The sequence below is a fragment of the Gastrolobium bilobum genome, unplaced genomic scaffold (genome assembly GCF_033153095.1).
Source record: "Gastrolobium bilobum isolate Gb01-03AN ecotype WA unplaced genomic scaffold, APGP_CSIRO_Gbil_v1 utg55787, whole genome shotgun sequence".
NCBI classification, from domain to species: Eukaryota; Viridiplantae; Streptophyta; class Magnoliopsida; order Fabales; family Fabaceae; genus Gastrolobium; species Gastrolobium bilobum.
The window spans coordinates 47,566-63,040 of NW_026896820.1; the positions used below are offsets into that span (position 1 = coordinate 47,566).

The 15,475-nt window shown below is 32.9% G+C and overlaps 1 protein-coding gene across 1 annotated transcript; it reads left to right on the plus strand.

Moving 5' to 3' along the window:
• Positions 1-9,208: 9,208 nt before the first annotated feature.
• LOC133302181 (sugar transport protein 10-like) lies at positions 9,209-11,102 on the plus strand. Its single transcript, XM_061501927.1, has 3 exons — positions 9,209-9,670; positions 9,792-10,415; positions 10,647-11,102. The coding sequence occupies exons 1-3, from the start codon at positions 9,209-9,211 to the stop codon at positions 11,100-11,102; spliced, it is 1,542 nt and encodes a 513-aa protein (XP_061357911.1).
• Positions 11,103-15,475: the final 4,373 nt, after the last annotated feature.

Genomic DNA, 15,475 nt, shown 5'->3' on the forward strand with positions numbered 1-15,475 from the left:
GAAACCTTAAAAGATCTTAGTTGAGAGTGACTCTCTCCAGGCCATCCAAGCGATTTCCAGTCAGAGGGGCATAAGTGTCTATCATAATATTGTGGATGAGATCCGGAATTGGAGGGAAAAGGAGAGGTAAATTGACTTATCTCATGTTCGCAGGGATGGAAATGTTTGTGCTGATAGGATTGCGAAATCTTCTCATCAACATCAGGAAAACTTTGTCATTTTGGATAGAGTCCCCCTTGGTTTAGGGCCCTTGTTTGATGCCGACTCTCCATTAGGGTAGTTTGTTTTCTATTTTTGGGCTTGTGCCCTTTCTTAAAATTAAAAAAAAAGATAGATTGATATTATTGAAGATAAAGCAGATTCGAAAGAGAATCTTTTCCTAGAGGGGAGAATGATGCACCTACAGCTGACCCATTGCACATGGTCCAACCATTGATTTAAGAAGTTTTGAGTCTACCAGAATTATGACCTATTAAACATAACTTGCATGTTCAAAAAAGCAACAGTTTGAAATCTATCATATCATGATCAAATTCAAATCCAAATGAAGTAGCATTTATGTTTGTGATTTATTTGGCCAAAAAAATGAAATTTAGTAGCTATGTGAAGCTAACACATAGGATAAGTGTCATTTGGTCCTATGTGAAGCTAAAACATAGTGTTAGTTTGAAGTCACGATTTGGTTGTTGGAAATTTAGGTTGCAGGAGTCACTTTGTGAAAAACATAACCCGAGTTATACAACTCCAAATGAGACATATAATATGTCATTGGAAAGCTTAGGATGTCTAGTTTAACATAGTAAAATCTTAGAATTTTTGGTAAAGAGATGCAACTGCAGTTTTAAAAATGGTAAATACAGTTTAGTGCTTGGGGCTTTGGAAGAAGCTTGCAATCACAAAACAAAAAAGAAAACGTAGTCCAAATGTCTTGAAATTGTAGAATCTGATTATTAATGGTATGTTTGACATAAAACAGATTGTACTTGTCGGATTGTGTGACTGTGGTGACCCTGTTGGTACTGAGTTTGTGTTGGAGGACTTTACCGATACAAATAAGCTTTCGGTCCTCGGTTTTACCAATTGTTTGTTCTACCAAACTCCATGGGAGGTTGGTTTATATGCATGGTATGTTTTTGAAAATGATATTAGTTGATATTATGATTATTTAATATATTGCTGAGATGAGGTCCGTTTATGTTATTATTATTGGACATATTGTTGGATGGCCATTTGTTATGGTGCATTGTCATATGTATATGTATGTGGGGTTTTACATACAAGATGGTAATACCTGAGTGTAGTGTGGAGATGCACAAGATGGTAATCCCTAAGTGTGCGTATAAAGTAGATTTCTTATGCTTTTTAGTGTATGTAGCAAACATGCGTAAATCATACTTATTCTCTGGCCAGTAGGACGCATACTGTAAGAAACTGCACCGTTAATTAAGGTATTTAATTAATTAATTATGAGAAAATAGGAAATAATTCCATAATTGACCCTAATAATTATTATGAGCTCTAATAATTATAGTAAGTGAGTAAGAATGCTGAAAGGCGCTTTTTGGAAGAAAAGTGCAGATACCGGTTCTGCTAGTCGGTATAAATGCGTACCCAAAAAGTATCCCGGAAAATTAAAGTAAGTGCATGATAATTACTAGAATAATATGTAGGACTTGTAAAACGAGTTTCAAGTCCAAATAATGAGAAATGGTGCCGGAAACCGGTACTGGCTTTGAAAAGCGCGTACCGAAAAGGTGCTCCAAAAATTATAAGAAAAATATGATAATTCTTGTAAAATTGAGTAGGTTAAGAATCCAGAGTTTGAGATTAAAATGCTAAGCGTAGCAATTAAAGTTAATACTGTGTGTTTTAATTGAAATTGGCTATATATACTCTAATCATTGGGCACAAAACCCTATGCGACCTTCTCCTCCATTGTGGTGAGCCAAGGAGCTTCCTTTCTCCTTGGTTTCTTCTCCAAAGTACCTTGGGGCTTGTGAGAGCTTGTTTGGGGTGGGAGTGTGAGGGATTTTCTGAGTTCTTGTCACTGTGAGTGAGGCGGAGAGGTTCTGAGTTTGTGAGTTGAATGTTGTGAGCCTTAGTTATGGCATTTTGAGGTCCAAGTGGTGACCTTTGGTGAGAAAGAACCAGCCTTTGTGAAGTCATTTTCGTTCTTGTACAAGTCAGTACCTTGGGAGCTGGTTGTGAGCTCCAAGAGCATCCCTTTGTCTCTGTTTTAGACTTTGGTGAGTTGTACCAACCTTGATCATGTGTTTTGTTGAATAAAAGAGGTGTCTTTGCATGTTTAAAGAGTTAAACAAGTAACCAACAGTGGTATGACCCTTAAACAGTATAAAGATGCATGCTTTAACGCTTGATAGTGATAAAAATGGTACCTTGGAGGGATATCTTCACGAAATGCAGTTTTTGCATTCTGTCGTGAAATATCCGGATATCTGCCCGATAAATATCCGGATATGTGATATCCCAATATGGGATTTGGACATCCGGATATTTGATATCCGGATATGGGGATATGGATATCCGGATATTGATATCCGGATATGGCCAGTGTGATATCCGGATATTGCATATCTGGATATGTCCCGCGGAATATCCGGATATTCTGGGATTTCGTAGAACAGTAGCTGTGCTGTGTGTACAGTAGGCTATTGGGGGTTTGTGGACCCTAGACTGATGAAGTTGAACTTCTGTAATTAATGAACTAAGTCAGAATCAAGTGATTAAAGGCTTATGGCTTGGTATGGAGCCTTAAGACGTAAAACGTAAAGGAAAGACGTGGTCTTTAAGTTATATGCTTGTGGTGCATTATTATTGATATATTGTTGGTCCATAACAGATTGTGAATCTGCTGTGTTTGGACTTTGAGCTATGGACTCTTGGCTTTGGGTGTTAGCTTGCAAGGTAAGCTTCGTGTCCTCGGTTTAGCCATGTTGTGGTTCCACCATGTCCCAGGGGGTGTGGTTATATGCATGCTGTGTTACATGCTTTGAATATTTGAAATGCTGTTGAGCTTTATGTGTAATGGCTTTTAATATGCATGTGTTGTTTCATCTTGACGGTAAGCCTGAGTATGTGGCGTCATACGATATGGTGATCCGGGGTGAATGCAAGTGGCGTCTTGCACTAATTGTGGGTAATAGACGTATACTTATTCCTGCATTTCTCTGGCCAGTAGAATAGAATTGACACACATGACATGATTCTCTGCTGCATTGCACTGTTTTAGAAATGATATTGATGAACTGCTTTTAAACTTATATTGCACATGTAAGTGAGCTTGGGGTGGAAGATCTTTGAGGACTCCTTGTCTTACTGAGATTTCTTGTTTAGAGATCTCACCCCACGTTTGGGGAATGCTTATTTCAGGTTCAGGTAGTTTGGTGACTGATGCCTCTGGCGGCAGGAGGCCAGAGCTTAGCTGATTATGATATTTATGTTGTATTGCTGCCATGACTGGATTTGGATGCTGTTTATGTTTTCCACTATTTATGATTATGTTGTTGTTGAGACTGATGTTGGGCTTGTTGTCTTATTTGAGTGAGCATGGGGATTGTCCATGACACTTTATGTTAGTACTTTTAGATTGGAGTTGTATAATCTGCTAGTTGGTCCGGCCTACTTGTGGTAGTCCCGTGATTTCTAGAGACACACTTATATTATCTATGTTATGAGGTATTTCAGTTAGCTGTTTTATTGCAATTACATACAGGCGATGTTTTATTAATTGATTAATAAGCAAGTTGGTAATGATAATGGCATCATAATTGGAAAGAAAAAGATATTCCGCATTTTTAATTAAGCTCTGCTTAATACGATAGTATGATAACATTACCGGATATATACGGGGTGTTACACATACACACATGACATGGACATATGCAGCATTGAACCCCCATTTGATATACTGCATTGTGCACCCATTTTTATTTATTGCATTGTATACTGTTACAAATGGCCTGGTATAGCCATTCTTCTTACCTATTTACAGTTTCGTTTCTTTACATATTGACTGCACTATTTTTTGAACTTTTATTATACCTGTAAGTGAGCTTGGGGTAGAGGATTCCTTAAGAACTCCTTGTCTTACTGAGATTTCTATTAGAAATCTCACCCCTTCTATGGCACATTTTTCAGGAGATGATGTCATAAGACGGGCACTAGTAGAGACAAGAGGTCAGCATAGAGATTTAATTGCTGATATGAGTCATGCATATTATGATTATTTATTTTCTCATGATGAGACTTTATTGTGACTAGACTTGATTGATTATATTGTTATTTTTGGTGAGCATAAGGGTTGTCTATGTCACTATTAAATAATCTGTTTATTTGTTGACTTGAGTATTTGTATTGTAGCACCATGTGTTATGGATGCTTTTGAATTGTTATTTATGAGTACGAGGTATTTCAGATTATTTTAATGTTGCAATTACATAAGAATTATTATCTAATACAAAGTTAATCCACCATTAGGATTAGCCTTGTTTATTTAAATTAAATAGTATTATGCTTTCGCGATTAATTATTGCAGACTGCACTTTAAATACCATTTGAATGTTAATACACCGGCTACAAACGGAGTGTTAGAATTGTGACTTCTCATGTATCCAGTATAGGAAACAATATCTTGAAAAGTTGTCAATGAACATAATAAAATATTATTGACCATTCCAAGAGGTTATAGGGAATGGTCCATAAATACCCATATGAATTAATTCTAAGACATTTGTGGCTCTATTGACACCTACATTCTTTGTGTCTGTTTGTTTCTCCTTAATGCACTGAGAGAATATTAACCTAATATTTAATACTTTTTTACATTAGGTTTTATAAATTAATTTATTATGCATTAAGTGAATTTTGACCTAATATTTTCATTATTTTTTTAAATTGTGTTACCCTTGGAATATTTTGATAATAAATTGGGTTTGTCTCCATCACATTAGGGTTTGGTGCGCTGTTGTTGTTGTTATGCACCTTGTTGTTACTGTGCATCCTATTGTTGCTACATATTTTGTCGCTGATGCTGTGACTGGTGGTTGTACATTGTACTGCTTGTGTGATGGAATAGGAATAGAAGTTTATTGTTACCATGCATAAACGACGCCAATGTTCAATCCTTGAGATTGTGTTTGCTATATAGGATATGTGAACTTGTGGTATATGTGAAAGAGATAACCATGTGTGATGGCAGATTATTGTGCACAAATGCCAGACAGAGAGCGAGAGCGATAATGTATGTGCGCGCGCACACATTGACTGATAGAAGGATTAGAGTTTCAAGAGAACACTTTTATAAGGCTTATTATGCCTTTATTTGTAGGGGGGTTTATTTGATATTAAAAAAGGCACATTCGCAAAGGCTAGTGGACCCATTATATAGGTCCAAAACAAGGTAATTTAATTTTTTAGCATAACTAAAATATAATTGTTTTTTTAGGAACGATAATAAATATTCTTAAAAGTAAAATAAATTAATTCAAGCTTATGTTAAATATTATTTATTAAATAAAGAACTCATGTTATAATTAAAATATATTATTTAATAAAACTAGTTTACAATTATAGATTATTTATAACTTCACATTAAAAATCGCTAATGCAAAGGTAAGTTATGCGATTTTAATAAATTAAAGATGTTTACAAAATTCGTAAATTAAGTATAAAATTGTTGTTTTTTGTATTCATTTTTTATATTAAATTTTGAGAAGTATAAAAAAGTAATAATTTATCAAAAGTACTACCTATTCTTCAATTTTTTTTTGTTAATTTTTGTTTAAATTAGTAATGAAATACTTATTTGATATTGGTTCAGTAAAACTCCAGATAGTTTCTGACTTCTTACGAAGTACTTATCAACATCAGGAAAAAAATATATTATTATTTTAATAAAAGATTATAAAAATATAGTTATTATCAACCATTTTAAGAATCTGTTGTAGTGGGTCTCTGTCCAAATAAAGCAAGATCACTCTCACCCAATTTGAGCGAATTCCTTAAGGCAAACTCCCTTTTTTTTAGGTGAGACCACTCTAGCCTAATTTTGGCCAGACCTAGAACCATTCATATTATGACACGTGGCACAAAAAATTAATAATTTAACCATAAAATTTCGGAAGGCCTTAACTTTTGACTCAGTTGTCTAAATCAGGTTTTTTTTTTTTATTTTTCATATCTTTTTGAAATCTACACAATAATATCTCATTTAAGGGAATTTGGTCACAAATTACTTGGGGTGTTAATCTTGGGTGATAAAGGAAGAGAGGGAAAAAAGATCTTAATTGATTGATTCCCATAACTAAGAGAATTGATGATATAACTAATATATGGAAATGAATACAACATTTTGATTTTCAACAATTAATTTTGAATGCGAACAATACAATTTTTTTTTCTCCCATCCTAAAATCATGTGGGGAATCATAATCATATAAAGGTGATCAATGGTGATAAAAGAAAAGAGAAAAAATAGATCTTAATTGATTCTCATAAATAAGGGAATTGATGATATAACTAATATATGGAAATAAATATAATATTTTAATTTTCTGCAATTAATTTTGAATGAGAATTACAAAAAAAAATTTCTTCCATCAAAAAATATGTGAGGAATCATAATCATACAAAGTGGATCAATAGTGATAAAAGAAAGAGAAAAAAAAGATATTAATTAATCGATTCCCATAAAGGAATTGATGGTATAACTAATATATGGAAATAAATATAATATTTTAATTTTCTACAATTAATTTTGAATGCGAACGACACATCTACGTCTGTGAAATAGTAGATGTTAGGAACACAAATAATTGTGAGCAAATCCCCTTCAATGAGATGTCATTGCATAGATTTCAAAAAGTTATATCGAATAAAAAAATCTGATTTGGACACATGAGTCAAAAATTATGGCCTTCCGAAGTTTTATGATAGAATTATTAAATTTTTTGCCATGTGTCACAATGTGAATGGTGTTGGGTCTCGCCCAAATTAGACAATACTGTTCTCGCCTTTTTTGGGCATCTTCTAAAGGAAAAACTCGCCTTATTTGGATCAGAGTGGTCTCGCCTTATTTGGATCAGGAAAAACTCGCCTTATTTTTCATATCTTTTTGAAATCTACACAATAATATCTCATTTAAGGGAATTTGGTCACAAATTACTTCGGTTGTTAATCTTGGGTGATAAAGGAAGAGAGGGAAAAAAAGGATCTTAATTGACTGATACCCATAAATAAGGGAATTGATGATATAACTAATATATGGAAATGAATATAACATTTTGATTTCCAGCAAATTAATTTTGAATGCGAACAATACAAATTTTTTTTTCTCCCACCCTAAAATCATGTGGGGAATCATAATATATAAAGGTGGACCAATGATGATAAAAGAAAAGAGAAAAAAATGGATCTTAATTGATTCCCATAAATAAGGGAATTGATGATATAACTAATATATGGAAATAAATATAATATTTTAATTTTCTGCAATTAATTTTGAATGCGAATTACACAAATTTATTTTCTCCCATCAAAAAATATGTAAGGAATTATAATCATACAAAGGTGGATCAATAGTGATAAAATAAGAGAGAGAGAGAAAAGATATTAATTGATCGATTCCCGTAAAGGAATTGATGGTATAACTAATATATGGAAATAAATATAATATTTTAATTTTCTACAATTAATTTTGAATGTGAACGACACATCTACGTCTGTGAAATAGTAGATGTTAGAAACACAAATAATTTGTGAGCAAATCCTCTTCAATGAGATATCATTACATAGATTTCAAAAAGTTATATGGAATAAAAAAAATCTGATTTGGACACCTGAGTCAAAAGTTATAGCCTCCTGAAGTTTTACGATGAAATTATTAAATTTTTTGCCATGTGTCACGATGTGAATGGTGCTGAGTCTCGCCCAAATTAGACAATACTGGTCTAACTTTTTTTGGGCATGTTGTAAAGGGGAAGGTCGTCTTATTTGGATCATAGTGGTCTGGTCTTATTTGGACGAGATCCACTATAATACATTTTCTAAAGGGGAATCTCGCCTTATTTGGATCAGAGTGGTCTCGCCTTATTTGGATGAGATCCACTATAATACATTCATAAAATGGTTCAAAATAAGAGGAGAGATATTCTTACTATTAAAATTTTCTACTACCAACTCACTACCTATCTAATCATCATTGGATCAATATTTTCTCATTTTTCAAATTTTTTTTAGCATTATCTCTCTTTGATTCAATGATGATTAGATAAGTAATAAGTTAGTAGTAGAAAATTTTGTTAGTGAGAATATCCTCCCTATCAAAATAATTATATTTTCGTAATTTTTTATTAAAATAATAATATATTAATTCTTTTGCCTATCAACACCCGTTAATTAATAAATAAATGCCAGTATACATTAACAACAAACCCAAGGAAATAATATTCTAAAGTTACGGTATCACTAAATGCAATGACAGCATAATACTATAGAGATAAACTCCGATTTTAAGATTTTATCACTAACAACTGCGTACCCTATGCTATAGAGATAAACGTTTCTAGTCAACAACCGCTACGTTGATTGTGGATTTAGAATTTTCTTACGAAGCAACTCACTGTACACACAGAATAACAGCATAAATAGAAGGAATGTACGGTAATAACATATATATCATAAAGAAAAATAAATGTTATATTTATGGGCTTTATTTCTTATTTATAGAATTTACTTACCGTAGTAAAATTTTGGATCAGTAGTGACTTTTCTTCTAGCCCAATGGTAAATTGATTGTTATCGTATTAAGATTGGGTTTTATAATTCTCATTTAACATGAGAATTCAAATTTTCCTACACACCCTTCGATTTCCGTGCTGACGTGGGTTCTACATATAATTTCTTTTAACACCTGGGTCCCACATGCTTTTTATCTCTACAACATGAGAATTGAATTCTCATTTAACATGAGAAAATCAAATCCCATTAAGATTAGTATTAATCAATAATTTTTTCTTTTATTTCCTTTATTTTTCTCTCCTTTTTATACACCTTTTAGAATATGGGCGTCCTATATATGGCCCATAACGCCCTATATAATGCAAATCATTGTTCAGGTCTAAACATCCTTTCAGAAGAAGAAGAAAAAAAAAAGGGTCAATATATTACATAGATACTATTTGTTTGAAAAATGGCGGGTGGAGCTTATGTTGCTTCTGGAGATGGAAGGCAGTACGAGGGGAAGGTGACGGCATTCGTTTTGGTGACATGTTTTGTTGCGGCCATGGGAGGTCTTCTGTTTGGTTATGATCTTGGCATTACAGGAGGAGTTACTTCCATGGAACCATTCTTAATAAAGTTCTTTCCATCTGTTTATAAACAAATGATGAAAGATGAAGCACAGAACGAGAGTCAGTATTGCAAATTTGACAACCAACTCCTTACATTGTTCACCTCTTCCTTATACCTTGCTGCTTTGGTTGCTTCTTTCTTTGCATCCACAACCACAAGATTGATTGGCCGCAAGCCTTCCATGTTCATTGGTGGCTTGTTTTTTCTTGTTGGTGCACTTTTGAATGGATTCGCTGTCAACATTGAAATGCTCATCATTGGTCGTTTGTTGCTCGGCTTCGGTGTCGGATACTGTAATCAAGTAAGAATTAATTATTATTGATTTTCTCATGTTACAATATGCTTTTTTAAGATTTAATGTTTGAAAACATATATAGAAATTGTTACAAATTATATAATATCTTTTACACAATGAATGACAGTCTGTACCAGTGTATTTATCTGAAATGGCTCCAGCAAAGATTAGAGGAGCACTTAACATGGGATTTCAAATGATGATCACAATCGGCATTCTAGTTGCAAATCTCATCAACTATGCGACTGCTAAGCATGAAAATGGATGGAGAATTTCTTTGGGTGTTGGAGCTGTTCCAGCAATCATGTTGTGTGTAGGATCTATTTTCTTAGGTGACACACCAAATTCAATGATTGAAAGAGGCCAACAAGAAAACGCTAAGGCAATGTTGAGAAAGATACGTGGCACTGATAACATTGATGAGGAGTACCAAGATCTCATTGATGCTAGTGAGGCAGCAAAGAGGGTTGAACACCCATGGAAGAACATTGCAGAGAGAAAATATAGGCCTCAACTCACATTTTGCTCTTTCATTCCCTTTTTCCAGCAACTCACTGGCATCAATGTCATTATGTTTTACGCACCTGTCCTTTTCAAGACTCTTGGCTTTGGTAATGATGCTTCCCTTATGTCTGCGGTTATCACCGGTGGTGTTAACGTGCTTGCCACATTCGTTTCCATCTTTACTGTGGACAAGTTTGGAAGAAGGATTTTGTTCCTTGAAGGTGGTTTTCAAATGCTTATTTGTCAGGTAAAAACCACAACCACATATATAAATCGTTTAAAATTTCACAATAATCATATATATTTATGTACAGTGATGCATGATAAGTTAGTCAATGTTATACTAAATCTTAATTATTGATCCCATTTATATATAATGATTTTAATGATACAAATAGAATTAACTGTTAAGATTTTGTGCATGAGCTAGCTTTGATTAATTTAAAAGCTATAATCAAAGTATGGTGTATGGTTGTAGATTGCGGTGGGAGTGATGATTGCTTCAAAGTATGGTGTGAGTGGTAAAGGGTCCTTCAGCAAAGGAGAAGCAGACCTTCTATTGTTTTTCATTTGTGCATATGTAGCTGCATTTGCATGGTCATGGGGTCCGTTGGGTTGGTTGGTGCCAAGTGAAATATGTTCTCTTGAGGCTAGATCTGCAGGGCAAGCTACTAATGTTGCAGTGAACATGTTATTCACCTTTGTCATTGCTCAAGTCTTTCTCACAATGCTTTGCCACTTGAAGTTTGGCCTCTTCTTCTTCTTTGCATGCTTTGTTGTTATCATGACACTCTTCATTTTCTTGCTCTTGCCTGAGACAAAGAACGTACCAATTGAAGAAATGAATAGGGTGTGGAAATCACACTGGTTCTGGGGCAAATTCATTCCCGAAGATGCTGTCACTGGTGGTGTTAATCCCCAGGCCACTGCTTGAAGTTGATCAAGAAATGAGAATGAGAGAAGGAAAAAAAAAGGAACTATCAATAAAAGTTAAAATAAAATAAAGTGTTTTGAGACCACTTGCCCAAAACCATTCCCATCTCTGTTTTTACCATCGTAAAGATAATGAATATCCCTTGTCCATCTCAAGGTTAAGTACGTGTTTGGGACATTTCTTTTTTCTTTTTTTTTTTAGTACTGAATGTTTGTGATATTTCAAGTGTTTGGAAGTACCTACACAAGTACTTCAGAATTTTCCACTGTACCATAATTTTAATCGTTGTTTTAGAGGATTGCCAAATGTGTTTTTTCTTTCGTCAAGCAACAATTTGTAAAATAAAAATGTTGATGTTAGTGTTAATATGTTTTTCTTATTTTTTTTTTATTTTTTTTTCAAATTTCAAATAGCTACTCGTTAACCTACCTTTTTATTCAATATATTTTAAGAACCCAATACACAATTTTCGCATAATATAGTTGTTGGAAATATTCATATGTTAGTGGTGTGAATTTTTGTGACTGGTAGCCTCTTGACTTTCCAAATCTATCATTTTACATTCAACCACTTTTATTGGGAAAATTCATAAATATATTATGTATTGTAGATGAGTAAACATTGTTATAGAACTCGTAGGTGCGAGTACTGAAGCAGCTTTATCATATTTGCAAAGCAAGACACTTAAACAGTCGCGTAAAAAGGACAAGAATGTTCTGTTATTAATTTTCCAAAATGTTGATGAATCAGCCTTTGGAAAAATATCATACGCAAAGTTATGGAATTAATCTATGGAGAAGGATATACTTATCACTAAAGAAATTTACAACCTTTACAACTAATTTAATCACTATTGATTTTCGTCAATCTAACGGATATAATTTATTAGAAATTATTAGGTCGCATTTATTAATTAATTATTATTCTTAATAAATTATAGCCATTAAATTGACGAAAATCAACGGTGATTAAGTTGGTTGTAAAAGTGATAAATATTTTTGGTAATATATCCTACCCTTAATCTATTGCAGAAGCAAAAAATAATTTACCGATATTTTTACGAAGTCATTATTGACAGATATATTCTATAAACTCAAAAATAGGGAGGGTTAAAAATCAAGCTCAAATTTACAGCAAATCCAGAAAAGGCTACAATCTGTATTTTATTTGTCAAACCAAATAGAAAGCAAAGCTGATTTGCTCACCGCCATTCTAGAAAAATATATTAATTGCACTTTAGTTGTAATCGAGAAAGGATAATAACAAATAAGTCAATAATTGTATTTGGAAAATTTAAAAATCTATACTATATTATAATTCAGATGAAAAATATTGACACGGGTCATTCTTAAGCAAGTTTAAAAAAATAAATAAATTATATGTGTCTTGGGTCAAGTAGGACTTGATCTATGATGCATTCAAATTAATTTAAATGTTAAATAAAATTAATTTGAATTCTAATTTTGAATTTGAAATTTGAATATAAATATAGTCGTGAAATTAGATTTGATGAGAATGAAGAAAATTAAGGAAACCAATTAATTAGAATTATTGGCTAAAATTAGGATAATCAATCAATTGATTAGATAAAAAAAAATTACTCAATATGATTGGGAAGTGATGGGGCGCTAATTAAGGGATTAATTAGCCATCATATTTAGTTTCCATTTTTCGTATTTAAATGAGATATTTTTCTTATTTTTCTCCATCCAAAATCCTAGACAAAAATTACCCCATTTTTTTGGAAAGTTGGCTTCTGTGCATATAATTATTTTGTTCTCTATTTATTTTTCTTCTGCATTATGTATTCCAAATATAATTTTATAAAGGATCTTAACCCTACTAAGGAGGAGTGATTAAGGTTAGGGTGGTTAGCACTTGAAATATTTTGATAACAATGTGAATATGGTTCTATTAGATGAACATGTAATACTTTTTTTTTTCTATTTGACATAACTATTGTGAATTGATATATTTTGATTTTCATTATCTTATTAATGAGTGTGTTTTGTAGGGTGGAAGGATCCATGTTACTGAAAAAGGTTCTTTATAAGTTTGAAATAAAATTTGTGAAGAAAATATCTATTTTATCATAAATTTTGGAGGTGGTTTAAATAGTGACAATTTCGGGCCAATTAAGCATGGTGGCAAAACGAGTTAGCCCGCCCCACTCTGCATCTTGAATATGGGTTGAAAAGCCCAACCACACAATTTTACGGTGGGTTGGAGGGTCAATCTACCTAAAAAATAAAAAAATTTAAAAATAAATTATATTTTATGAATATAATAATATTTATTTTCATTTCATACTCCCCTTAATTTTTTTCCAATCTCAAGCCTAAATGTATGCTAATATTCAGTCAGACATTCTTTAGAAACTTATTTTTACCTCCATATATGGATTACCATTGTAATAAATAAAGTTATTTTTTTCATTTTTTCAAGGGATGTAGTAAGATAAAAAAATTGGATATCACAAAAGTTTAGTGACAAATAAAATACTACCTAATAGTAAAACAAAAAAATCCGGCGGGCCAACCCTCCAAAACCTGCCGCCAATCCATTTTGAGATGCAACCAGGTGAGGAGGGTTGGTGGGTTGAGATGTGTAACCTAACTTGTCCCGTTTTGACAGGTTAACGGATTGACTCGTCAGATTCAACCCATATTTCCACCTCTAATTATATAATGTTTTATCAACTAGAGAAAAAATGTTAAATTGATTGTTGATGCTACTTTTCCCTCCAGGATTCTATTTTGTTGATTCAACAAATAAAATCTACAACAGCGAAATGGTGTCACTCTTCACGGCAACTGGCTGGGACCTAAAACACTCCTAGATGATCTAGCATATGTTGGCAAATTGGATGAAGAGGAAATAAAATGTACTCCTAACTTTTAGAAAAAAAATTAGTATTGTCCAGGATGATCCCCAAATTACTCTACAACAAGTTTTTTGTTGTTTTATAGAATAAGAGGTATTAGTGTATTACTGTTTGTTAAGTTCAGAACTGAAAAGAAAAAAGTCCCCGTTTTGTTAAATTCACAACACAGAATATAGTTTCTGTTTTGAAAACCAAAGACAAATAGTTTCCAAATTAGATAATATCCAGTACTATAAAATTTGAGATGGAAAACACTATGACATCACCAGATGGGTTTTACTCAAACTATTGGAATGAAAGGAAAGGAAAGGAATGTAATTCGAATGAACCAAAATATTATGACAGAATCAAATGACCATTTTCCACTATATAGTACAAAGTTTATTATACGAAGATGCTTCAAATCTCTGTTTCATATGAAAGTCATGTAACAAGTAATGTTTTGAAAACAACACACGCTAACAGAAAACAAAGAATAAACATCACTTCATTAATAGGCTAATAGCCAAAGCATATTCCAGCTATCCACAAGCATGTTTGTTTACTATATTCTCACAGAAGGTATATCAGAACCAGATTACTTTGCAATTAAACTTCGTTATAGTCAACTGTGGTATGCCTTCTTAATCTTTACAGAGTAATTAGACAAAAGAACGCTCAATTTGCAATGTAATGTACTTCTTCATTGGCAGAATTGAACAATAATTGATTACTGAAGATGCAGCAACATATTAAATAAAAAAAATTCTTGTATGAACTTGGTTTACCCAAACTGGGTGCACTTTGATGATAATAAAGTATTTGTAAAGAACAAATTCAACCAAAGAAATTTCACTAGAAAGAAAGTAGGAGTGGTGAGGATCGAATCTGATACATCGAGATCTGATACCAGATAAAAAATCAATTCAACTCAAAAATGGATGAGGTTACATTAATAGTATTATATATCTCTAACAACAGTATTGGTACATTATTAATTTTAGTAGTTAATCATTAATTAATAGTAGTGATTAATAATGTGTTAATGCTTCAATAAGATAATTACCTCAGGGCTTGGGGAAGATGTTGTGCTTTACTACGGCTGACCTAAGTGAAGGCCCAGATTATAAAGATTATTTTCTTTCTCCTTGGCTACACGATTCTCATCTTCCTCTTCGTTAGTAACCAACCAATTGTAGGGAAGCTGGATTTCAGGACACAAGCTGCTTTCTTCTACATTATTAATGACAAAGGGGAGTTCTTCTGCATACAACTCTTTGTTGACTAGCATGCGTAACCCCCATTTCTTAATCATCAGACCTGGGCGGGCTTTAAATGTGACACGTGCTCCTGTTTTTACAAAATGGCAGTGCTCCCGAGAGATATAGATTATCCAAAGATATTTTGAGCCATCAATCTTGTTCAGTTCCAAACTGAGTGGCATATCGAAGCATTCTTCTGTGAATTCACTTTCAAAAGAAAGATAAAAAGGATGTGGTCGTGAAAAGGA